Below are 26,263 nucleotides of genomic sequence, written 5' to 3' on the forward strand. Positions count from 1 at the left end.
AAGGGGATGCTGGAAACCAGACAGAAGCACTCTGAAGACACTGAGGCAGGAAAGGCACATTATGAGTTTGAGAAACTTGAGCAGATCTGAGGACATATACTGGCAAATCCATAGTTTGAAACATCAGCTGCAGAACTCATAGTCTGAAAATCATCTCTCTGTGCCAGGCAGATCATAGATGTGCTTCTATCTTTTAGATGTAGGAGATAGAAGAGGAGTAGCATTTTGTTGTTGTTGTTTTGTTGTTGGTGGTTTTGCTTTTTAATAAGAAAGCTCAGAAATTATACATCACAAACAGGGGTTGTTTGGCTTGAGTTTCAATCTGAGAATTGCACCATCTGTACATACACCCAAAGGAAGCAGAACTGAAGGAAGGACAGCATTTTTATATATATTCTGGTGTTTGGTTTTAAACTTACATACCCTGCCTGGTGACTTTCTGAAGAGTGGTGAACAGCCACATTTCTCAGTTAACTGAGTTTTAGCAGTTGTCTGTTTATCAGTTACAAGAAATTGTACGTTGGATGCAACAGAGACTTCTACAGCTCTCCAAACAGAACCTTGCTGCATCAAAAAAATAAATAAATCTAGCTGCACATTTACATGTTGCTTGAGAATATTTATTCTGTATGATCCTTGAGTAATTGGTAGGCCACAGAATGTCTGCAGAACAACCTGTGGAATGACTGTTTGTAGAATGGTTTCCACTAACATAAATAAGATTAAGAAGTCTCTATTACAACAATGCCATATAAAATGGTCCACGGGTACCTTTCCAATTGGGTTTCTAAAATTCCAAAGGGTTCCTACTGCTCCTTGGATTAACACCGTCCAGAGTAACTTCAAAAACACTGAACAGCGGAATTCGAAATAGAGGACAAGCTGCTGTACTCTGCAATAATTGCATCTCCTTCCCTGCACATTCATTCACTTCCCATTCAACTTACGACCATTCTGTCATTTAATAATATCTATGTTGATGGAGAACTGCTCAACAACAATGTAGAGAACATTAACAAACTACTGAAGGATTAATGAAGAAAATATATGAGTGGAAGTGCATAATAAGAGGGTACAATACATAAAAATATGCCTTCCAACCAACTCCTGAGGATACGTTTTGAAGTCAGGAAATCAAAGAGGCAAGGAGCCACTTACTGTCTTGCTGAGCAAGAATGCAAAATCAGGTAAAGATGGATGTTGAGTAAAATTATTAGGAGAATAAAAGCATATAGCATAGAACCATAGAACCAATAAGGTTGGAAAAGCCCTCCAAGATCATCTGGTCCAACCATCACCCTACTACCAATGTCACCCACTAAACCATGTCCCTAAGCACCAGTCCTGTCAAGCAGTGGCACCAGTTTACTTTGAAAACACTTAGTTTGGTATTTCATGGTTCCAGTCAAATCTTTTTTCCTAATTGTTTGTGTGTTTTTTGTTTGATTGATTTTTTTAATGTTTTTCCCTTCTGCCTAGCAAAGTCTGATGGCCAACATCCATTTTCTACCTCACCACATCTCTAATGTCTAACTTAAATTCACAACAAATTTGGTGACATGATCCAACAAAAAAGGACTGAGTTTTACAACAATGATTGTTTTTCTTTCTTAACAATTACTTAGAGGAAGAAGTTTTTCAGTTTTATAGATGAATGCATAAGAGAGATGAGGACACTTCAGTATGTTGAAAAGATGGGGACACTGATCCTTTTATGTTTCCTATTCAAACACTATTCTACAAAAGAACAAAAATCATATATTCTGCAATGTTTGTGAGTGTAGAATAAAATCACTTGTCAGAAGAGGATAAAAAACATTCATTGCCCACTGTTGACCAGCAATAAAACACAACCTCCTTCATGTTTCCCAAGATAAAAGAGATACTGAAATGTTACAAAGCTGTTCGTGGTCATCATTAACCATGAGATGACCTACAGAATCTTCTACTGCTAAATACCACAAGAGGAACAAGTTTAAACAACACAGATAAAGCTGGATTTTTTTATTATTTTTTTTTGCAAAAAAGATTTTTATGAGCTCAGCAGCATAAACATAGACAAATAGGCCATTCAAGAGTGAGGTTTAGAGTAACCTGTCAAATCACCATGGGATAAAATAAAATTTGGTTCTAAATGAATTCACAGAAAAGAAGAATTTAAACTTCAATCACACGTATTACAGGTATTTTATTCTTCTGCTAATGCAGTGCACTGTTGAGGGCATGGGCATATCATCCGTGAGACGTGGAGATATTTTCATCATGAAACATCACCTCTTGATTGATATTAAAAAATTTGCATTATACAGAATTATGTCTATATGCTCTTAAGGTTAAAAGAAATAATGCAGTTCTGTTGTCTACACTACTGATTGCGGTTTTCCTAAATAATCTTACACTACAGCAATTTATATTTCTGCTAATTTACAGGTTTTTTTGTTCCCCAGATACCTAGTGCTTAAAAAAGAGGCTTTTAACTCAATCCTAATTTAATTTTGTCAATATAGGAAAATATCCTTTTGTTCACCCCAGCTATTTCGTTACCAGATTTCCCTTACACCAACTTTTACTGTCTTTTAGACAGGGCTGCCCAACCTTCCAGCCGGATAAGATCACGTAGACTCTTACGGAGGCAACTGAGGCCAGATGTTGAAACTCGTCTCCTCTCCCATCTTCCATCCCAATGCAGGCAAGCCGTAGGTGTCTGACACACACGCCACTAGGCTGGGGAAAGCACAGCCAAGACTCTCTGGAAGCCTGGGGCAAGTGTATGAGCTGCCAGTTCTCACAGGGCAGGATCTCCTCTCTGCCCTTTCCTTAGAGGACAGGGAAGCTTTGCTGACAGACCACAGCCTAAATAATCTTGCTTCAAGAGCAAATGCTTCTTTTATTTGAAGAGCAAGACTGTTAAACTGGAATCAGGCAGTAAGGAAATGTTCAGACCATGTCGCCATATGCTCTGTGACTCCAGCTACAGCACATTCGCCACTGCTGCCAACACTGCAAGGTGGGAAACGCTGTCAGCACCCTTGTAGGTATGCCTCGCTAATCAAAACCTGATAAACACTGGTGGATGTACTGGAAAGCAACGTCAAGACAATTTGGAAACCTTCTTCCCTTTCACCAGACAGCTGTAACTGTCTTCATAGCTACAGGACATCATCTGTGCATTTCAACAAGTGCAACTACAAGCCTGGTACCAACAGTAGAACAAAATCTAAGAAAGATCAAAGAAGTACCTCTCACTCTCTTGGAAGGCCCCTTCCAGCAGGAGACTCCCTCAAGAACCTTTCCATTAGCTCTCAGGACTGAGCCCTTTCATACACTGCCATTGTCCTACAAACCCCAAAACTAAGACAACCAACATTCCTAAAAAACATTTCAACAGCCTGGATGGTATCTTCGGCCTACCTGAAGACTGGAGGAAACTCATCTTCTTCTGACAACTACATTTTAACATACTCAGTTCTTGGAACTTTCCAATGCCGTGCGTGTGCTACTGCTGTGCACCATGGGCACTCAGGATATCACACTGAAGCTGCAAAACTTTTTCACATCTTCTCTTATCTATTGAAATGGATGCGTATTTCAATGGCGAAATTATAAAACAAAGTGAAAACAGCAAAATATGGCAGTGTACATGTTAACAGTGACTATTAAACCACTGATAACTCTAAACTAAAACCCTGACACTATCTAATCGCAGAGCTGTGTGAAAATCTCTCAGCTGGAATCTCTGAATGAGAATGAACTATTAGAAAAATTACATTAGGAAAATATGTAAGATAAAAAGTCCCTGAATTTAGAAAGACAAATCAACACCCTGACGTGCAAGAATACCACAATACATCATTTTCAGAATGAGATATTTAAGTATTTTATCTCTTGTATCTCCATGCTCTTCCCTCTTTTCTTCCCCCAAATCAATCTACTCATCCAGTTTCCTGAAGCCCTGACTGGGAGATCCAATTTGACAACTTCCTTAAGGAAACGTACACATTGCAGAAGAACCCTCGAACACGTTCTCACGATCTGCAAAATGAAGACAATCATTTTTACAAATTAAATGCATATATTCTCATGTATGCATGAAGTGGAAATGGCCTCAAGTTATCCCTGGGAAGGCTTAGGTTGGATATTAGGAGAAAATTCTTTACTGAAAGGGTTTTGTGGCTTTGGAATAGACTGCCCGGGGAGCAGCTGAGTCAGCATCCTTGGAGGTCTTCAAGAAACTTGGTAGCATGGTTTAGCACTCGACTTGTCATTACTAGGTTAAAGGCTGGGCTAGATGATCTTGGAGGTCTTGTCCATCCTGAATGATTCTATGGTTCTGTGATTCTCGGATCACCAGACTGGTGACTGATAACCAGACAGAAGAGAGGAGAGAGAAGAAAACAACAAAATCTCCTTTAAAAAAAAGGCCATTAATATTTATAGCCTTTGCTAAGAGCCACTGTTTTACTGACTAACTTACAATCAAGATGTACTGAAATAAAACTTAGTTTCAGTGTCTGGTTTTTAGATGTCCAGTATTTCCTGTTCTCAGCAGCTTGCCAATCTGAACTCAAGATCTGTCTCAGGCCTCTCCTCAAGATGCATAGATTCATTCAGCCAGCTTCTGACTGCAGTGTTAGGACACCTCACTGCTGTTCCTGAACCCCGTGATTCAGATATACAGGGAAAATAACTGGAACCAAATAACAACTTGTTATGTACCACACTGAAAATTCAAGCTGGTCCATGTCTCTATGGCTGAAGCTCTAACTTGGAACATTTCAATACACAACTACAATTAGTTCCATGATACAGTAGTTAAAATAAAGCTTTATTTGCAGAGACTAGAATTATTAAAAGCTCTGCTAGATAACAGTTTGTAAAAAAATCTAATATTGGAAGAAAGATGACTATGGTTCATCTTAACAAGAACATAAAAGCACAACAGTTGGTACAGCCTAACTCCTGCAGCCTAACTGTAATATTGACAAAGCACTGAAGTCTTCAAAGCCCTGGATTCAGAAAAGGGTCTCAAGTGCTTCCAATTAAGTGTCACAATGTCTACATTTTTTTAATTGCCTGATCTAAAGTGCTAAACCCATACTATGTAACTAGGTTTCCCCAAAAATGTACTAGTCAGATGTCAGCTGCATGACCCAAAATCAAGGCCTACATGCTATGTGGCAGCCTCCTCCAAAAAAAGTCAAGGGAATGGTAAGAAAGGGGTAGATTTCAAGTATATTCTCCTACTTCACAGTTTAAATGGGTAAGCCAGAAGTGCAGACAGACAGACATTCCTGTCTGCTCAAAATCCACAAGCAACAATCACTCAAGAGAGCAGGAGACTACAATTCTTTAAGCCAATTGTGTGGTTTGTCTCCTTTTAAAACAGCTGCTGGATGAGCAGTAATCAGCATATGGATTTCAAATAAAATTAAAGCTTAGCCTGAAGTCAGGTGTTTAGCCTCTCAGGACAACGCAGCCTGCAGAAACACAGATCTGAGATTTCAGGCCAAATGTGATGCAGATTAGGGAGTTTAGGAAAAGTTTATGGACAAGTTGATACAGAGTGGGGTCCTTGGAATGGCCCTGTCTAAGTGCTACTGAAGTTATTTACATCGTCTCCTGAATCTGTCCCAAGCTGAAGGGTTTATTTCCTTCTTTTCAAACATCCACTTCATTGCAGACTTCAATAGGCTCTCACTGTTGTCTAGGCTTGTAAAAAGAATTCTTTGTTCTCATCTCTGAGATTTTCTCAGTGTCCTCCCCTTCACCAAAATGTCTTGCTGTTATTTGTTTCCATGAGCTTTTCAAGGCAAGCAGGTGTGCTCTTACCCATGAACTGACTCTTGGCCCATTCAAGTCAAGAAACAAATGGTAGTAAGAAGCTATTTTCCTTATTCTCAAAACACCTTTTATAGAGCCTGTAAGGCAAAGGTCATCTCTTTTCCAGATCAAGTCAAAATCATTCTGTACTAACACCAAATCCCTGCAGCCCATGGAGAGGAGCCCACACAGGAGCAGGGGGCTGGGGGGAGCTGCCACCCACCCGTGGGGGACCCGTGCTGGAGCAGTTCGCTCCTGGGGGATGGATGGATGGACCCTGTGGTACGGAGCTGTGTGGGAGCAGTGCTTGAAGAGCTGCTGCCTGGGGGCAGCCCCCGCAGGCTCAGTTGGGGAAGGACAGCATCCCATGGGGAAGGATCAGCAGAGACAAAACATTAGGGACTGACCACAGGCCCATTCCCCCCTCCCCGGCATCACTCAGCAGGCAGATGTGGAAGAGGGTGGATGAGGAGAAGGTGTTCTTAGTTTTCTTTCTTTGTTTCTCACTTCTCCAGTTTGTTGGTAATAGGCAATAAGTTTCTTTAATCTCCCTATGCCAAGTCTGTTTTGTCCACGATGATAATTGTTGCGTGATCTCCCCATCCTCATCTCAACCCTTGAGCCCTTTCCATCGTACTTTCTCTCCCTTTTTCTTTGAGGAGGGGAACTGAGAGTGGTTGTGGTGGAGTTCAGCTGCCCATCAGGATAAAACCACCGCAGCTGGTAACAACCACAACTGCGACCATTAAAAAGAAGGAAAAAAAAAGACTGTTTATTTCTTTGTCCATGTAGAATTATTGAAATACAATTTAGGACCTAAATACATGACATTAGGTCTTCACAGCAACAACCTCCATCTTTGAATGCTGGAAATAGAAGCTTCAAACTTTAATAAGACCCCTCATAGTTCCTGAACATGGGTTCCCAAAAAAGTTAATACAACAAAATTAGCCTGAGCTCCAGACAAAAAGATGCACACATCTCAGAATGAGTTTAGGGTAAGAGAAAAAGATGCCTGATCCCACCTCAGGGTCAGTCCTGTTCTCCCAGAGCCTGAAAAATATTACCAATTGCCCACAGTGGTAAGTTTTCCCAAATAAGAATCTTCCTCATGTGCAAACAATAATAGTAAGTGCTGTTAATACTGTAGATCAATCAGCAATGTGAAAAACAAAAACAGCCCGTACTGATGTGTGATAGCTTTAAGGATCCCGTAAGAAATGTGCAGTTTCAGGAAAGTACAAGTTTTGTTGTTGTTGACAGAAAAAAAAAAGAGGTATCTACATGTCAACACAGAATTCAGACATACGTTGGCTGTGGTGCACACCACTCTGTGTGGGGGCTTTGGTATCTCACGTGTCAATTAACCAAATCTTTCATGTAGAATAATATACATAACAATATCTGTTCAACATAATGCAAAACAACTGTGCCTAGGTTTTGCACATGAAGTGATGATTCGTACTTGAGAATCTCTTGTTAAGCCTTTCACTGTCACATCCTCCACTGTATTTGTGTGGTGCAGATTAAAGGTGTTTTCAAGCCATTACATTTGACTCGCATACCTTTTCATCCCAAGAATTTCACTTAAGCTTGCAGCTCATATACTACGCACATTTACAAGCACTCCAGACTTAGCTATTTCAAGCTTTGGACATGTTTCTTGTTAATTGTGCAACTAATCGCTGCTCTTGCCAATGGCAGTGAACTCACTCATCCATACAGATCTAAGCCAGGCAGGAAGCATCCCATGCCTCTGCTCAGCTCCTGAATCACCACCCCTCTTGTAGCCCAGTGCCCAACCAAGAAGTTATAGTTTGTCTGCAAAAGCTGGCTTTTTTCCAGATACCATACCAGAGACTAGCTCTGTAGCAGTCTCTGGTACAGTATCTGAGCCTAGCATGTATACTCGAGGAGCCTAGAACAATGGGGCTTTGTTCCATGAGAACAGCCAGTGTTATTATTGAAAACCCTGAACAAAATCAGTTGCATTTCTTCAGTACAGTAATTTAGGCCAAAGTGTAAAAGAGACTTAAGAGACTTAAATCCTACAGACATATAAAAGCTAAAATCCTACCACTCTGGCACTTGGTTTGCTGGCTCTAGAACAAGAAGCACTGCTGTAGGACTGGATAGGATCCATTCATGTAAGAACAAGTGAACAAGCCAACAACCCAGTAACAGGGCTGCAACAGATTTTTTTGCTTTTATTTTTGACATTCTGCCAAATTCATTATGTTCTAGAACGTGAGGGCTGGAAGTCACAAGATAGCTTCAAGACCATATAAAAATACAGTGAAAGCACTGGTTTTTATTTGCAAGTCTCAAAGCTCACATTCTTATCATATTTCTGAAATAAACAAGGAAATTTGTTTTCTTTTTTGGACAGGAACATTATCTGAATGGGCAAAACGACATGATTTTGTGAATGGTGAAAAAATACAAGAGAAGTAGCAGCATTCCAGGCTCCTGTCCAACAAGGGGCTCATCTGCATATAGATAATAAAGCTTCAGTTCTCAGTCAAGGCGAATTCAATGACAACTTCTGAACGAGGTGAGAGAAATCCAGTTTTGATTCAAATTAAAAATAGGTTCACCTGGAATCCCATCAAATTCACCTGGAGATGGCTTAAACTATGACAGAAACAAGTTTAACTTGTTAGAGGTGTTCCTCTGGTCTCGCTTCTCCAGGAGCAGGTTAGCACTGTGATGCACCCAAAAGGTGCAGCTCCCACCTGCACACTTGAGGCACATGGAGCCAAGATCTGGGTGTGTATCATTACCTCCTTCCTTTAAAAGGAAATCTAGGCATGTGGGCACAAAAAGAGCTGCCGCATGCTCCAAGAATCTCCCAGTCTGAACTATGAGCGCTGCACAGATTTATTCTAAAACACAGGTATATGACAATTTATTTATTAGACCACTGATCTCAAGCTTTGAGCTATTTAACCCTATCAACCTTCAAAATTCTTTCAGATCACAAAATTTCATAATATAATTATCTTAATAGAGTACTATTTTTTCTTTCTTTGAACCACAACCTTGAAATCCCAGTGTTCAAGGCTGTAACTAGCAGAATAGGTTATATTACAAAATATTAATATTGATACACTAATCCAGCTACGAGAAAATCAACCACTGGGATGATAATCTGGTCTGGAATATCCAGCTTTTGGGAGGAAGGTATCACAAGGGTGATCACTCAAAAACATCAGAGATCTGAACAATCAAAATATGAATGTCTGGAAAGATCTGAAATCATCGCACCGAGGAGAACATATATACCCAGGAACAGAGCTGCAATTTCATCTTGAGTGGCAGGATGAATTCTCACAAGAGGCTCTTGCAGGGGATGAAAAAAAGAACACTAGAGCTTATATGTAAAGCAAAGCACCCCTCCTAAGCAGTGTACTGGGCACCTTAAAGCTTGCATTCCTTCTTAACCTGGGAGCTTGCACGCACATGACTAAACCCCTGTAAAAATGGAAGGTCTGCTTTTGCAAAGAAGTCACTCGAGCATCACAGCACAAAACATTAAAATAAAAAAAAAAAATCCAGAGGACAAAAGATCAAGCTCTCATATGTTCTCCAATTATTTACACTGTTGAATGTACAGAGAATAGTTTACCTGCATATTTTGTGGTGTTTGATTCATCCATGGACCAGAAGCAGTGATCAAAGGCAAACACCTGTAGAAGCACATGAAAAGAAGAATGAAAAATTCAGGCTACAAGACATCTCTCAAAGCAGTATAAAGCCACAACTGCTTAATTGCAGACGAGCTCTATTGTTTCTGTAGATCCTGAATCAGAATCGTAGAAGACTTCACCAGCAGGAATACTTTCTGGAAATCTTGAGAGTTGCAGTTATACTTTTTCTACCTGTATTATCCACACTGCTTAAAAAAAAAAAAAGTGTGTATTATAATACCACCAAAGCATGAAATAGTTTTAAAGAGTGCATGCGAGTCAGTTTTAAAAGTTTTCCTACTGTTCATTAATCCAACCTACTACATGGAAAACATGGAAGAGAGGCAGGTTTACTAGAGTCCCTCTTTGAAAGTTCATAACAATTATCCCCACTTAAATTCTCATTACTAAAATCCTCTTCAGACTCTACACCACATACTGAGTAAATGCCAGCCCTGTGTGAGGCTATTACACATGGCCAGGCTATTATTTCTCTACTACTACGACTAATAATAATTTAATTCCAGCACTGAGCTCCAGAGTAAAGTCAAACTCTGTAACTGCTGCCCCCAGTTGTTGTGCACAAAGACAAGGACAAGAAGACAGAAAGACAAGGCTGTTGCCACATGCTTCCAACAACTAATTGCTTACTTTCAGGCTGTGTAAAAAAAGATAGCACCACCTGATCTGAATGCAGAGGACACAAAATGGGGAGATGAACAAAGTATAATGCAAACCTGAGGTATTAGGCTCAAGGACAGTGGTTGGTTTCAGCTGGGAAAAAACACAGCATTTGAAGAACCAGATATGAAGGGAAAGAAAAAAGAATCTTACTCGAGAACACTGGTAGCAGCTCAGCAGCAAGCCTGTGGACCTGTAAACATCGTGCTGCTTCTGTGCCTGTAGCAAAGAGCTTCACAACTGTGATAGCATGTGAGGAATGCATGCCTACAGCAGAAAGGTAAAACGTGTTCTGCTCCGGTGCGGCTGTTACTCCGTTATGTCACTAGCTGTAGCAGCTGAACAGCCTGAAAGCTACCTGTGAAACATCTGCTGGGTTGATGCCAGCCAGCAGCTGAGCCCCACGCAGCCCCTTGCTCACTGCCCTCCCTTCTGCAGGATAGGGGAGAAAATGGGAAGTGAACAAGTGTGAAAGCTCATGCATCCAGGGAGCCTGCTGAATAAGTGAAGGAGAGAAAAAACACAGCAAGCTATGCAAAGGCAATCTCTCAGCACCTCCCATGAGCAGACTGATGCTCAGGCAGTCTTCAAGCAACAGCTGCTTTGGCAGACCACTCCCTGCTACATTTTTATTGCTGAGCATGAATGCCACACGGTATGGGATGTCCCTTTGGTCACCCAGGATCAGCTGTCCTGGCTCTGTCCCCTCCCAGCTTCTCGTCCACCCCAGCCTCCTCGCTGTGGGCAGAGGAAGAAACGGGGAAAGCCTGGGAGCTGTGCGAGCACCGCTTGGCACTAGCCTGAAGGCTGGTGTGCTATCAACACTGAGTCACACATCTGAACCACAGCACCAGACGGGCTGCTGTGAAGACAGTAACTCCATCCCAGCCAGACCCAGAACACACACGTCCTCCCACTTGCTGTTTTAAAAGCAAGGGGAAGTATTCAGCTTATCCTAGCCTAGAAATTAATCCCCTCTTCCAGGGGCTTCAGGGGACAAGGCCATCTTTGCTGCCAGCAGACTGGCACATGAAGCTCTGCTGTCACAGCACCAACAAGCACAAGGAAAGCAGTGCACTCGGTCTGTGCCCTCCATCTCTTAAAATAGGTAAGTTTGTATGAACAAATAATGAAAATTTGGTCCATCTATTGGATGCTTAGTTAGGTACCATAAAAATAAAGAAAAAAAAGAGCAGTAACACTATTTAGAAATAGAGGATGTGCTTCCTCTCCAGGACTGTACCACTAACTTTAACTCTAGCCTACATCAAAGAGCAAGTCTGCAAAAAAATATGTTAAATGTTGCTGTCCATGTGTGTAAAAACAAACAAAATACTTCACATTTCTTCAAGCACAACTTTTGTTATTAATATTATGAAAAGTAAGCCTAAATACAGAAGGAGTTAAAATTGGACTGAACATGCTCAAATCCCTGAATGTGAAGTTGTATTCTGGATAAACCTGTCAAACATCGAGAGAATCTTACTAAGGAAAAATATATTTTCTGGTAAATAGATCTTTATGGGGAAAGGGAAAGGGAAAGGGAAAGGGAAAGGGAAAGGGAAAGGGAAAGGGAAAGGGAAAGGGAAAGGGAAAGGGAAAGGGAAAGGGAAAGGGAAAGGGAAAGGGAAAGGGAAAGGGAAAGGGAAAGGGAAAGGGAAAGGGAAAGGGAAAGGGAAAGGGAAAGGGATTTCCCCCAATTTGTGACAAGGAGGTTTCCGTAAGAGTAGGTATTCATGCCTGGAAGATGTCTCCTTTCCTCTAGGCTTGAAGACACAGCCGATGACCGATAAGCTAAGGCTGACCGAAGTTTCTGCCAACTGCAACCAAACAGCACCACAAGGAACTCAACGTGAAGAACTCAGTGAGATGACTATTTAGCAGACATCAACACAAGATGCACGGAAGTTTTACCATGACTTGGACTTCTAACGCTCAAAGAAGGACAACGTCAGAGCCTTAAGTATCAGATGAGCCTGGGTATAGAGCCTAAATAGTATCAGATGACCTGCCTAATCTACGAGAACAGTACTACAGCTCAGCAGTGGAAGCTAAACAAAACAAAAAAAGAGAATCTAATTCTGTTAGACAAGCTATGGGAATGCCTGCTTTAATAAAAAGACTCGCTAGCATGTCAGTCAAAGGTTCCAGCTAGGTAGAAACAGAATGAGATTCAATGTTGTGTTCAGTGCGCTTGTAGACCTGGACCGGTGTCCTGTAAAAACACTTACACGCTGTAATTTTATCCAAGTTGCTTTTCCTGCACATCTGAGAAAATTACAGTACAGACACTGAGCACTGGCATTTGGCAGTTTTATATTGGCCAAACACACCGTAAGCTGCAGTGTATTTGCCCCATTTTACCATGGTAAGCCAGTAATTGATGAGCTATCGATAGAAAATCTGTGTGTGTGTGTGTGTGCGCGCTCTTTTGGGTTCCCAAGTGGGGTGGGAAGGAAGCACTTCTTTATGAAAACTTTGCTTGGGCCCAGCTTTCCCATGCCTAGTCTACCAACTGCTGATCTCCAGCGAGACAAACAATGCTGCAGGTCAGTATAGAGTAAGAGCCATGGGATCTCTTAGCAGAAATGCAAAACATCCTGAAACAAACCCTGAAGTGTGGGAGATGGTTATGGATCTTTTCCTTTTGGTTTCAGGAACGCAGAACCTCTTGGATTCCCTGCTGTTGCAGAATTACTGTACAATCTAACCTACGGATGTACTGTAACCAAACCCTTCCTGAAATGTCTGTTGCTGCAAGTATTTCAGGATAAAATATCAGGGTAAAATATCCAGATAAAATTTCAGGTAAGCACAGCAACTTTGCCCCCTCCCTTTCTCCTAATTATATGCACCATGCACCAAATGCAAGGTCTGAGAGAAGACCTGACCGTGAGACAATGCTTAGTCCACAGGAGTGAAATGAGTTCTGGAATTTCCTTCTGAAGAGGAAAACCAAAAAACAAAAAACCCCACCCCACAACAATAACCTAACAGGGAGGACTGAGTCATTTACTGCAGTATAAATAGACAGAGACAACTCCATGAGTCAGGACATTCCCTGCTGCTAGTCAAAGATGTAGTTTTGCTACTGAACTGTGAACAAAATGCATCCTTTGCTTTCCCTTATCTTCAGACCTCACATAAATAGGGTGCATTTCAAATGGCTTCTGTGCATTTGTTCATCTTGCTTCACAGCTGAGCATAAAGAACAGGAATGTTCCAACCTGTTTCGTAACTTTCACCAAGAAGCAGCGTCTCTCTTCTCCCGTTCCTCTTCTTCTGTGCAACTTTCCCTCCTGGGACTAGGTAACAATACCTAATCTCTCTACGATCAAACTGCAAGCAGGTAAATTGCAAACGAAGACCTAATTGTAAGGATCCAAATGTGACAGGCTTATTCTTCCCCCTTGAAACAAACGATTATCTGCAGTGGATCTCACAGCCCAGTTCAGAGAGGTTGCCCAGACACACACGCTCATGTGTAATGACATAAAGGGTCAATACAGGACTACTGTGGGCCGATTTAATCTATTGTCCTACACATTTTCCCCTCAGTTAAGGCAGCGAATCATGACTATTCAATGACTCATAATAATATAAACACTGATCTTGTAAAGAGACAAACTAGAATATGTCCTTACAGCCACTTCTCATAGAAGAGCAATTATCTGGATTCCTTTAAAAGGGTAAAAAAAAAAAAAAAAAAAAAAAGGTCAAACTGATCCTAAAAAGTTCCAAAATGGTTATGAAAGAGGAAGACAAAAAATCTGTCTCAAAATAAAACAAATGTAAATACAGGATTTTAGTACGTTTTCACATCGCACATAAAAAGCCCAGGCAAAGACTTAGTCTATTTATAAAATCCTTCCTGGAAAATTGTCCATTCTTTCTAATAGAACAAGATTACTTAAAAAAAAAAAAAAAAAGAAAATCAGGCAAAAAAGTGGGAGCTGTTGGGGCATGCAATACCTGTATAACATGTATAGCAATTGCAGAAAAACTCTCGTCTCCATTAAAACAGGTGTAGGGCAGAGTCCTAACTGAGTAATGAGACCTATTTAATCATATATTTTTTTTAATTAAATAAAGATGCTATCTTCTATTTTCCTGTCTTCCAGTGCAGGAAGCTGCAGGACATGCAGTCCTAAGAACAGTACGCAAACTCACCTGGGGTCAGTACAGAGAACCTATGCTAGGACGAAGAATAAAAAATCCCGTTAATCTCATATAAGAAGATGCTCCCTTCCTCCTCCCATCTTCGCTGATTATTCTTCCTTCAAAACAAATATAGTGGGTAGTACTTTTTCTTTTAATATAAGAAAAAACTGATTACTCTGCATACTCCCTAATTTTTTACTTCTTAAGACCCATTTCTCTGAAGAAGGTAAGAAAACCCCTGTCAATATGAACAGCAAAGGTATCAGAAGTTCTGCTGATGCTAAAGCCTCAGACTCGATGGCTGGTACTCAAACTGGGCATTACTGGGCATTGGAAATGCCTTTCTAATTTTGGGGAAAATACTCAAAAACAAAAGTCAAAACCCTTATCAACTTATTTCAAAACAATTATCATAACATATTTGATCAAAGAGAGATCTGTGACACAGAAACAGACCTTCTTAAACTACAGGCATCCTCTGTGAATTAGTTTTAAATATTTTTGGAAAATATATTGGGTGTTTTAACATCACAAGGCAAGAGTTTAACGCAAAAAGCCAAGTGTTTTTTATTTGAAGCTCAACATTTAAAATTGCTACCTGTATCCCCACTAAGATTTCATGAACCTTCAGTTATTCTTCTAAGCATTTCGGGAATACCTCTGTGACTCTCTGGGCTACTATTTCTAATTTACTATTACTCTGATGTCAATTCCATAGCCACTGAACCAGGAAGCTTAAAGCATTTTAAATAGGTAAGCAAAATGAAAGACAGGATACACCTACCTACCAGCTAATGCACTGGTTGGTGTTCAACCACAAGCAGACATAAGTCCACACTGCTATTTACTGGGTCCAACAGCTAGACCCAAAATTCTTCTGCATTTTCAAGTTATGGAGGGAACCAAGAAACAAACCTTACAATTATCTTGTTTTTGCAAGATTGTGTACTTCATACTTCATTTTAGCATCTAAAAGAAACAGCTAGATATAAGGAACCCGCCAAGAACCTGCCATGCTAGGGCAACAGCCTCCACACTAGAAACTGTGAGTGGAGATAAGAGATCAACAGTTGCGTTGTTTTCTTTTCCAGCTCCATTATTACAGTGTTGGACATTGCACTGTATTTTCAATCTAAGCAGTGCTGCAGTTGGGACAAAGCTTGAAAGCTTTATTTTATGGCTATGGAAACAGTCAAGTAACAGACAGAGCTACGAGTAATAAAGTCCAGATCTTTCACAATTGAGAGTTCAGAGTAAAAGTAAGTGCATGAATTGGAGTACGTACTCACTGCATATTCATTATTAGAATTTTAATTCACAAATGTAAAAAGGGGAGTTGGGAAAAAGAGTTGGCCAGGAAGTGCTAGGTCCTGGTTCTACTGTATTCAGAGCCACTGCAAGTGTGCACATTACCCTAGCTAAGAGTTACGTTGGTCATTTCTAGGTTAGCAAGAACAATGCTCTGAACGTTAATGACTATTAAAAAGCTAAGCAAAAGACCTGTTCTCATGTTTTTTGGAAGCTAAGTAAAGAAAAGGTACAGGGCTTTGACTCAGATTTCTTCAGCAAAGACCTACAGCAGTTTCAGACAGCTGTTTGTTACTGCTTTGCTAACGGGATGACTGGAGGTTCCACTGCAAAACGAACGGTGATGCTGGTCAACACATTATGATGTCAGTGAAAAATCTGGAAAGTTGTCTCAAATTCATCTGTACCTGTCCCTTAAAATGAGATCGATTTTGAAGCAGAAGAGCCATTGGGTCTGACTACTACACAGCACATAAATTCTCACAGAATCAGAAAAGACAGCCAAGGGGCACTCACATTTCAAATAGCCAAAATAATATTCTGCAAAGGTCATTTGTATTAAAGCCCCTAATCAATGCCTTCAAGAATTAATATTTTTAAGGGCTTACGCATGCAAGTGTACCTATGTGAACTACTCACAGGTAGGGAGTATCATATCCAGTATCAGTGCTTGCCTGATTAAGCCATACAGAATCATAGAAGAATAGAAAAATTAAGGTTGGAAAAGCCCTTCTGGATCACCTGTTCCAACCATCATCCTACCCTACCAATGTCACCCACTAAACCATGTCCCTACGCACCAGGTCCAACATTTCCTTGAACACCCCTGGGGACAGTGACTCCAGCACTTCCCTGGGCAACCTGTTCCGATGCCTGACTGCTCTTTCTGAGAAAAAATTTCTCCTTATTGTTTTAATTGTCGAAGAGCAGTGCTTTTTGTTCAATTCTTTGTTTTAATTGTTGAAGAGTAGGGGCATGATGTTTCCATTTTTCCATTCACTAGGGACATCACCTGACTGCCAGGACTTTTCAGCTATGATGGAGAGAGGTTTGGCAACTCCATCAGCCAGCTCCGTCAGGACCCTGGGATGCATGTCTTTGGGTCCCATAGACTTGTACCTCTTTAGATTCATCAGGTGGTCTCAAACCTGCTCTTCACTTAGAGCAGGTGGGACTTTGCTCCCCCAGCCTTCATCTACAGGTTGAGGGAAATGAAATACTTGGAAGCCCATCTGTCAGTGCAGATGGAGGCAAGGAAGTTGTCGAGTACCTCAGCCTTCTCCGTGTCCGTCATTACCAATTACACAGATATAGAAATTCACTCCTAATATAAGGAACTAGCTACCTATAATTGTTTACACACTACTATTTTCACCCCTCAGCCTATTTTCACACATGTTAAAAGGCACGTGGTGGCCCTTGGGGACTCCTCCTGTCACCCCAGCACAGCATCCTCAAGGAAGCTGGGTCCTCTCTTGTGCTCTTCCTCGAGGCTCTGTGCAGAAGGGCTGCCTCCTCTCACACAAGGGCTGGGGGATGGGAAAGAAGCACTCAAGCAACCCCTGAGAATAATCGGCAACAGAGTTCTTTATTGCCGGGACATCCTGCAGGTGAGCCTGCAGGATGTCCGTGGTGTTTGGTGGCTCCAAGCTAACGCTTGGGATGGAGCCTGCATCGAGTAGCAGTAGCTGCCCTGCACCTCCCATCCTGTGCCCTGGGTTTATTTACTAGAACAAGGAGTTGGATGCAAACACAGAGCTTAATGATGATACGAACATAATTTAGGAAGAAAAGGCAGTGAAGGATGTGGGACAAACTTAAATAAGGTTTAGTTCTTCAAAACTCAAGAGGGGGCAATATGGAAAGTCACCTTTCTTTGCACCTGTACTTCAGAGTCTATTTGAGGGGGGTTACTTCTTTTATTATTATGACAATTACTTCAGAAAGGAGTCTAATTTCACATTCATTATTAGTCCTTTTACAGCCTAATCCTCAGTATGGACTAGAGAGAGTCTGGGGCTTTCAGCATTTAGCTGTGCATTACCCAGACTGAAGATATTCCCTGCCATACACTGCCTGTATATCTATACAATACTGAAAATGCACAGATAACATTCAACAATCGTTCCCAGCTGACCAAAAGAAGTTGGTCACTGTTCGCTGAGCATCCGCTGTATGAAAAAAAACACAAGACCTACCACATACAAAAGTATAAACAGAAAATCCTAAGGCAGCACTGGTCTCAGCTTAGAAAAATTGCTTTAATTGTCACAACATTAGATGCCCAAGAGCAGTAATATGCTGAAACATGATGGTTGTAGAAACAGACAAAAACCCTAATATCCTTATGTAACTTTTCCTCCTACAGCTTCATAGCTCTGGAATTGGACTGGCATCACAATTCACCCATGACTAATGACAAATTAGCTTATTAAAGATTTTTATTTTTTAAAGTTCAACACTTAGGAAATTTCATTAAAAAATCCTAATTTGAACATTGCCTATGAAGGGTACCCAAAAAGCCGTATAAATCAAGAAACATCCTACCCTCATAGCATGTCTTTAAACACTCATAAAATGTATTTCTACTGATGGTAAGAAGCACCTGTCGTCTCAAACTGATAAACATTTCACACATCATCATAAACATCAGCATTATAGCTCAAGGATATTAATGACAATCTAATGATACCCGGCAATTAAGTGGCACATATACACAAGTATGCAGCTGGTATGTTTTTGTGGAAGAAACTCAAGGCCATAATTAAGCTTTTACATAATGTAAAAGAACAACTTTACCCGCCTACAATGGAATACGGATGGGGAACTACAGAAAAGAAAGGCTCTTGAAAAAAATAGTTTGTGAAATTACAGCAAAAAATGGGGGGGTGTTGCTTTTTTTTTCTTTTTTTTTTTTTTAAATACAACGGTCAAGCTCCTTTGCACTAGAGTAACTTCATCCGGAATAGAATAACTTTGTCTAATACTCTAAAAAAACAACAACAGAGGAACTAAAAACCAGGTCCATCATTTTAAGCGATTCAATCACTCACTGGAAAAAAAAATCAGTCCACACAGCATTTTAAACTGATATATCAGCGTTATTTATAACAACTTCCACTGTTGCTTACATCTGCTGTGACCTTAAATTATGTTCGGTTTATACAATTATTTCAATTCATGCTAAAACAGATTTTGTTTCCCTGCCTAACGGGAATACTACACATCACTTACTGGATGATGTTGTCTTCTAACACTTTAGAAAAATACTCGAAAAATAGCTATACGCACTTTATATTTATATACATATACACATACAAACACATAAAAATAGCTGTCTGAACCATGAGACGTATATTAGTTGTCTACATCGATAGATAGATCGATATCTACCCCCAATTTCGCTTCCCAGAAGGCCTACAAAATATTCTGCTATACCTGCAGAAGGCATATCAGACTTACACATAAACTATTTTTTGAAGGTCTACAAATCAAAGAGAATAATGTAAAATAAACTCATTCACAGTAACTACAGCTCTCTGCTATGAAAATTAACATGCAACAGAAACAGAAAGGACAAGATCATCATTCAACTGCTGCGGCAAAATACCAATGTGCTGTTTTGCATGTGTTGACAAGATGTAGTTGACATGCTCTCTTTCCCTTGTCACTGCCACCAGCCCTGTACTGATATTGTATTTCTCATCCCAGTAAGGCTTCTTCTCTAACCCAGTAGATATGTAACACTCATCCTCCCTCCCTTCCCCTGCTTTACACACAGAGAATCATTTCTTGGCAAATTCCGGTGCTCTCTGGCCACTTTGCAGAAATTATTAATTCTTGAAGATGGCCAATTACATACAAGAACAGTTTGTTTCTTCCTAGATTTTACCACCTTTTAAAGCAATATTCACTTCAAAGCAGATTTTTGTGCCACAAAACATTTTCCACACAATACTTACTTATTCTTTCACAGGTATTTACGAATGCAATGAAATCACAGCTTATCCTGCTCACAGCTTTAAGAAGTCATGTGCCTTAATCTGCATGTCAATTGGATTAAAATGTAATCTTCTGGAATTATGAAGTTAACTGAGAAGTATGAGGAATAGAGGGCTTGGTTTTTTGTTTGTTTTCTAATATGTTTTTCTTTATCAAAGCTGTATATTGATCACATACTACAGGAACATGACAGACTCTTTGGCAGCGTTCAACATTTTTAAAGCAGGTCCAAACACAAAGAGAGACAAAACACTTACCTTAGGTGGTTTTCTAGGTGATGGGAAGAAAATCAGCAACGACGAAGAGAAGCACAAATACGCCGTTCACATAAAGGGAAGGCAGCAAAGTAAAAGAAAAGAAAAGAAAAACAGAGTCAGTGTACTTCATTACTATTATCTCAGCTTTTCTGTAATCCATTATGTATTTAAGAATACTCAAATCAGAAGAAATCAGAAGATATTTATTTGATACACCGTAAGTTTTTAACAAAAATACCAGAAGTTACTTTGTCATAGTACAACCACAGACAAAAAGAAAGGCAGGAAAATGCAATGTTCCTTATAGATATAAAATTTAACAGCACCGAGTTTCAGAAGGAAAGCAAACATCCATTTTCTTTGCCATGGAAGTCAAAGCACACCCCATCTTTTGTTGCAAACTAAAACCGAGTCTGTAAACTGATAGATAAAGGTGCCAGGCTGTGAATCCCCACTGACTTCAGTAGTGCTACAGATACAAGACCGAGGTAAGGGTCAAACAATTGTTTCTTACTGAGTTTATACAAATGTGTAGAAAAATAACACCTATATTTTCCTGGGCTACAGAAAGCCTTGCAGGGAGCACAAGAAACCAAAGTAAAAGCACCGTTATCCTTTTCATGCACAACTCCAACTGGTGCTGGCAGAAATAAAGCAGAGGTAAAAAACACCAAACTGAAGACACCAGAGCAGAGTACTTCAACTTGTCCTTCCATGCTTTATGCTTATGCTGGCAGCCATGGGGTCACACAGTAAATTAGATCTGTTTGGTCTTTTTTGGTGAAATTGGTTGAGCTGGGTCACTGATGTGTCTCACTGTGCAGCCTCATGTTTGCTACTGCCAGTGCTGGAGAAGAGGCAAAAATACAGCGGAGAATTAGGCTGATATAGGCCACTCATGAAAACTACAACCTTTAAAGGTTTAAATTATGCATTGAAATAAGCCTGAAGGGATGCACACTAGAAGTTTCCATTTGTATTTCACATCAAGAAGAAAAAGTGTACAGATGTGAACAAAGGGAAGAAACACAGCCAAATTTGAGGTTTCCAAAATAACGACAGTGATACAGGGTCTCCATCTACCCAACAAGGCCAGGCACTCTACACTAAATTTAACGATACCAAGAGGCTGGTATCTCAGTGCAGAAACACGCGGGACCAAGCCTGGCTTTTACCCACCAGGCTACACACACAAACTCCACCGAGTCAGAGTGGAAAATAACTCCTTGAGCAATTTTCCTCTCAACCCACAATACAGCGGCTCAGCAAAAAGAAGGGCAAGACCACAAGAGGAGGGTAAGAGAAGCGAGTCCACAAAGACATCTTACACAATCCTTTCTGCCTACTCTCGGCTCGTACCTCAGATGACACGGCTGCCTAAACCAGAAGCTCCATGGCTGGCACAGGGTGCTGCTGTAATGCAACCACGCGTTGCCTCCGAGCCAACCCACCGGCGGCAGCCCTACCCTCACGACTTCTGCCAGAATCGCTGTTATCTAGTTGGAAGATGCTCTTTAGCTCTACCTTCAATATTTCTCCATTTAAACGGTTTTCAGATGTGATGGAAGTGCCACTTTGCCAGCTTCCCTAGGCAAAGTCTCAGCAGCAGCCCTGAACTTTCTGTTCCTACATCACAGAGGTGTTCCTATTGAGGCAGGTTACTCAAAATTCTTCAAAATGATTTTCCTTTATTTTAAAGGCACTCATATCTCAAGAAATAATTCAAGAAGGTATGAACTTTCCTAGGGAATTCCCAATGGACAGCTGTGGCAGTTCAGTAGGGTCCTAACTACACCAATTAGTTGAAGAAAGCAAAGGCCAGGCCAGCACAAAGTTTACCAACTGTGTTTCTGAGCACGTTATTACAAGCCCCAGGTAGAAAGGGGGTGCAGAACATCATTTAAGTAAATTCTTTCATACATTTCTTAGCGCTTTTCCTTAAGCAAACCTTTTAGGAAATTTCCTCTCATTTCCCTCTGCTGTCTGTGCCAAGAGAAGCACAGCAGCCATTTCTTAAAGCACTGGTGGCTCACAGAGCTCCCCAGGTGGAAGCAGGACACCCATCACGGCTCCCCAGGACACCTGCCAGCCTCACCAGCAGCAGCACAAGCAAGGGCCTCTGGAACAAATGGGTTATCTTGCTTTACAGGATAGCCAGGATAGCTTTTTTTTTTTTTTTTTTTTGTTTTAAGCTATTTGGAAATTCCAGCTAACCGAGTCCCTGTAACCCTTGTCTTGGCAATGATTCAGATGGAGATACTGAAATCCTTTCTTCAGTCAAAGGACTCAGACTAGAAAGAAAAAGAAAAGCACTGTTTACAGTTTTACTGAAATCACATCTGTAGCAGCTTAAAGATGTCCTATAAAACCTGCATTAGCCTCAATCAATTTTCCACATCAGTTGGTTTTGTTTTATTTTTTTCAGATGTGCTCCATGGTTTCTTCCCTGTCCCAGAGGCCAGAACCTTTCAGCTTCATAAACAACTGAATTTGTCGCATTTTTTATCAGACGCTGACCATGCAGATCTGGTGATTCAGTGTTAGAGCGTGAGGGGGATGGGATAGAAGAACCCAGAGAGACAGCAGTTCACATTTTGACTTCCCAGACTTGTTGCATGTTTCATCATCAGGGTCTAATCACCCACGGTGCCAATGGCATCATGCAGGCGTACCTTCCGAGTGGCAACAAAACCTCCTGGAAGCTGAGCAGCCAGGAAACACCACAGCTGCCTAACCTTGTAACGTGCCTGAACAGTAACAGATTGTTGCTTAAAATGACAAAGAGCAATATGTACAATCAGACAGAAGACTGTCTGCTCTGACATGCCAAGAACCTGAAACCAAAGGCATCACCATCTAGAGCCTGAAAAATTCTCGCAGATGGAGGAAGCGTCAATTTCAATGACCTCAAAGCCCACTGTGCTAGTGAACTTCCTTCTTCGTCCTTAAGCCATCGAGGCTATAAGCAAAGTATCACCAGGTAGATTTTCTAACCATGCTGAGGAGTCGGTGTGCTGAGGTCTGCTCCTAGAAATCTGCTCAGGGTTTGTCTTTTGCACTGGTACCAAGCCTCTCCTCTCCTGCTTGACAAACACATGCCAAGATCTCAAATGTGTAGCTACCTCAAATTTTTATCCAGATGGAGAAAAACAATTTCTAGAAAGCTTCATTTCATACATCAAAAACTTTAAAGAACTGGTGAATGCCCCCCCTCCCTCCCCAATTCATACACTGTGATTTCACCACCACCCTTTAAGAAGAGCATCTTCAGTAGGGGTGAGGGACCTTTGAAAATGACCCCATAGGCATCAAACCAGGAATTCCACGTGGAAGGAGACAGGGGAGCGAGGCATCTTTGCAAAACAGGTCTTGGATTCCTTGGAATGACACCCACACAGCCCAGTGCACCTCCAATTCAACCATGCTAAGAAGCCAAGTAGGTCACGATCGTGCTATAATTACTTCATTTTTTGGAAAGTATTCTGTGGATTCTTTTCCTTTCTCACTATTAGGTAATGAAGACGAAGCAGTAATGACCAACTACGTTAAGTAACCACATGTAGTATTCACAGCAGCTGACGAACCCACCACGTGGCTTTGCAGCTTGCTCTGCTACGCTGACTCCGCCAAAAGTCATCATCCAAGGCACTGACTCTGAAATACCTTTTTGTCTCGTCACATGTGCAAGCACAGCAAATTCACAGCACTCACTGTTTCCCCAAATATATAATTAAGTGTTTACATGTAGCAGCTATATAGTCATCAAGGTACTCTTCAGGATAACTGGTCAAAATTACTACAAGCAACTACCAATATACCAGAAAAGGGGGAGAAAAACCTTCAGCTTTTTACACAATGAGCTGAAAAAGCAGTCTCCTTTCTTCCTTCTGTAAGTATAAAGATTGGCAAGGTGAAAAGATCATCTTGATGGATAAAGAAAATGTTTCTAGATTTTTTTCTGAGTCCTCCCTAGCAGCATTTGATAGCCGCAGTCTCTACAACTTCCCCTCTCCATACTCCCCACATGCAGTTTATTCTGCTGAGAATTCTGCAGTCCCAGGAAATGAATGGGCTCTTTTTTACGAGCCTACAGCCTGCCTGTTCCCAGTTACATCAAGTCAGAACAGGTTATCAAACTTGTTATGCTTTTATGTGCATGCAAGGATGGAGCTTTGCACTTCTACCCTCCTCTATTTCAGCCTTATCTGTTCTCTCAGCACCTCTCCAGCCTCTCTGGAACCTAAAGACAAGCTGATCAAAGCAAATAGAATAGCATTTTCTGAGATTTCTGGTGGTCATTTGTGTTTCTTTTTTCTTCTTCTTCCGACTGCCAATAATGCAGACCAAGAATATTCCATCACCTGTGTGTGTCTGCATGATTCAGAGGCAGAGTGCAGGGGAACGAACCAGTAGTAGGATCTTCATAACAAATGCCCCTTGTTTTATTTGATCAAAGTAAATGCCCTCTTTGCCCAGGTAGAAAAGGCTGTCAGCGTTTTTTGTCCATCAGGTTTCTCTTACCCTTTACAGGAAGATCATGCAGCTCTAGGACCCTTCACTGGCATGGTTTATCACTGCAGGCTGTTAATTGCAGGCCTGGTACCAAGCATCTTAAAAAGCGTGCCCCTATATTATAAATGGACACTACTTCTTAATAAAAGCTTGTATCTGCAAAAGGATTGTGGGCTGCCACTGTAACATCTTCGATGATCACGTACAGCAAATCACAGGCAGTACATCATTTTCTTTTTAAAAAAGGCAGAAAAAGGAGATTTACTTGCACATTTCCTCCTTCCGTTCTCTAAAAGCAGGAGAGGATCAAAGGAAACGGGGCAATGCCCTGAAAGGGAACAGGGCCCCACCTTTGCACTTGGCTGGGGCACCTCTTGTAGAGCTGGCTAATGACAAAGCCAGCATCACAATTCATTACAAGGGTTCCCAGAACAGTTAGTGTACATACAGTAGGAACATATACGTGTGCAAGTAACTAGTTTCATATTCTTGCATAAGCTGAGGAGCACATGCCATGCGTGTACCTGTTTATTCCTCCTACCCAGAAAAGGTCTGTTCTATAGACAAAATAATGCTTTGAAGAACAGCAAAATAAGAACACCTTAACAAGTAAAGCAATTTGACCAAGTGCCTGCAGAATAAGATATTCACTGATCATAACCAGAAATACCACAAAAATAGAGATGCATACTCTAAAAATATGTTGCTCTCTGACAGCACAGGTTATGAAACTGACAAAAGGTCATTAAAATAAGTGAAAGGCAATGGAAAACAAAGTGGCAACTGTGTTGTAACATCTCTCATCCCTAACTTACCTTTCACTACAAGTTCTGACTATTTTTACTGCCCAAGGCATTATTATTCCAATGCCAGTGATTTGTTGATGTGAAGTTCAAGTACTAGTCTTTACATAAAAGACTCAATGGTAAAGAGAAAACAGCTTCTATTGACAGCTTGAAAAAGGGCCGATACCTGTCCTACATGCAACAGCACGTCACTTTGCAAAAAGGAATTGGCTGCAGAGAACAGCCACGACCCAAATATATGCAGAAAGATTGATCAACCACGTTGGTAGAGGGTTCACCAAAGAAAATTCTCTGTCCACTCTCTTGCTCTCCAACATAAAACAAACTTTTTTGAATTAAAATAATAAAAATATTATCCCATTTCAGTTGATTTACTCAGTTTTACTGAAAAAGAAAAAACTGACTCAATAAAATTATTATTCTACTCTGCAGTGAAAGAGTTCAAACTCAAACCTGACTGCTGAGCCCCCTATCCAGAATTTATTGCGTTAAATAATCTTTTTCCACAAGTCTTAAATCCTAATCAAAGCTTATCCAAGACTATTTATTCTCATAGAAACCTCCTACCTACTAGAAGTACAATATAACCAATCACTGGTGTGTTCTTAGTAACATCGAAGTAGCCTCATCCCAAAATGCAAAGCAAGATGCAGTGATTCCTATCAATAATAGTTGCTCCAACAACGGATTCTCTAAAATTGATTATTTTTCTCCCCTTTTCAACAAAACTGAATGCAAAAGAACCCAAATCAGGAGGTTTTAACTAACTAATTAGACTTGGTGGGATGAGTAAAAGAGGGAGAGGAATAAAATCCGCTCTCAGAACCCAAGAGCTATCAGCTTTCAGACCAGTGTGTAATGGCTGATGCTGAATGTAATGAAACTTGTCTGGGCAAACACACTATGTTTCTGTGCAGTATGTGGAAATACATTCTAGCAGCATTAATAAAATTACTGGGGCATTTATTAGGCACCCATTACTCTTATTTTGTTGACTCTATTTCTAGCGCTCGCGAGGAGAAAAACA

General features: G+C 40.8%; 1 protein-coding gene across 6 annotated transcripts in view; it reads right to left on the minus strand.

Annotated features, from left to right (window-relative positions):
- Positions 1-26,263, minus strand: part of KIF13A (kinesin family member 13A) — a 114,283-nt gene that overhangs the window by 52,670 nt on the left and 35,350 nt on the right. For all 6 annotated transcript variants that reach the window (XM_027451233.3, XM_027451238.3, XM_027451237.3 and 3 more), the window contains exons 3-4: positions 19,919-19,931; positions 9,449-9,509 (exon numbers count right to left, since the gene is read on the minus strand). In XM_027451233.3, coding sequence (XP_027307034.2) covers positions 9,449-9,509; positions 19,919-19,931 — 74 coding nt within the window. The remainder of the gene's footprint in view (positions 1-9,448; positions 9,510-19,918; positions 19,932-26,263) is intronic.

This window comes from Anas platyrhynchos, chromosome 2, assembly GCF_047663525.1.
Source record: "Anas platyrhynchos isolate ZD024472 breed Pekin duck chromosome 2, IASCAAS_PekinDuck_T2T, whole genome shotgun sequence".
NCBI classification, from domain to species: domain Eukaryota; kingdom Metazoa; phylum Chordata; class Aves; order Anseriformes; family Anatidae; genus Anas; species Anas platyrhynchos.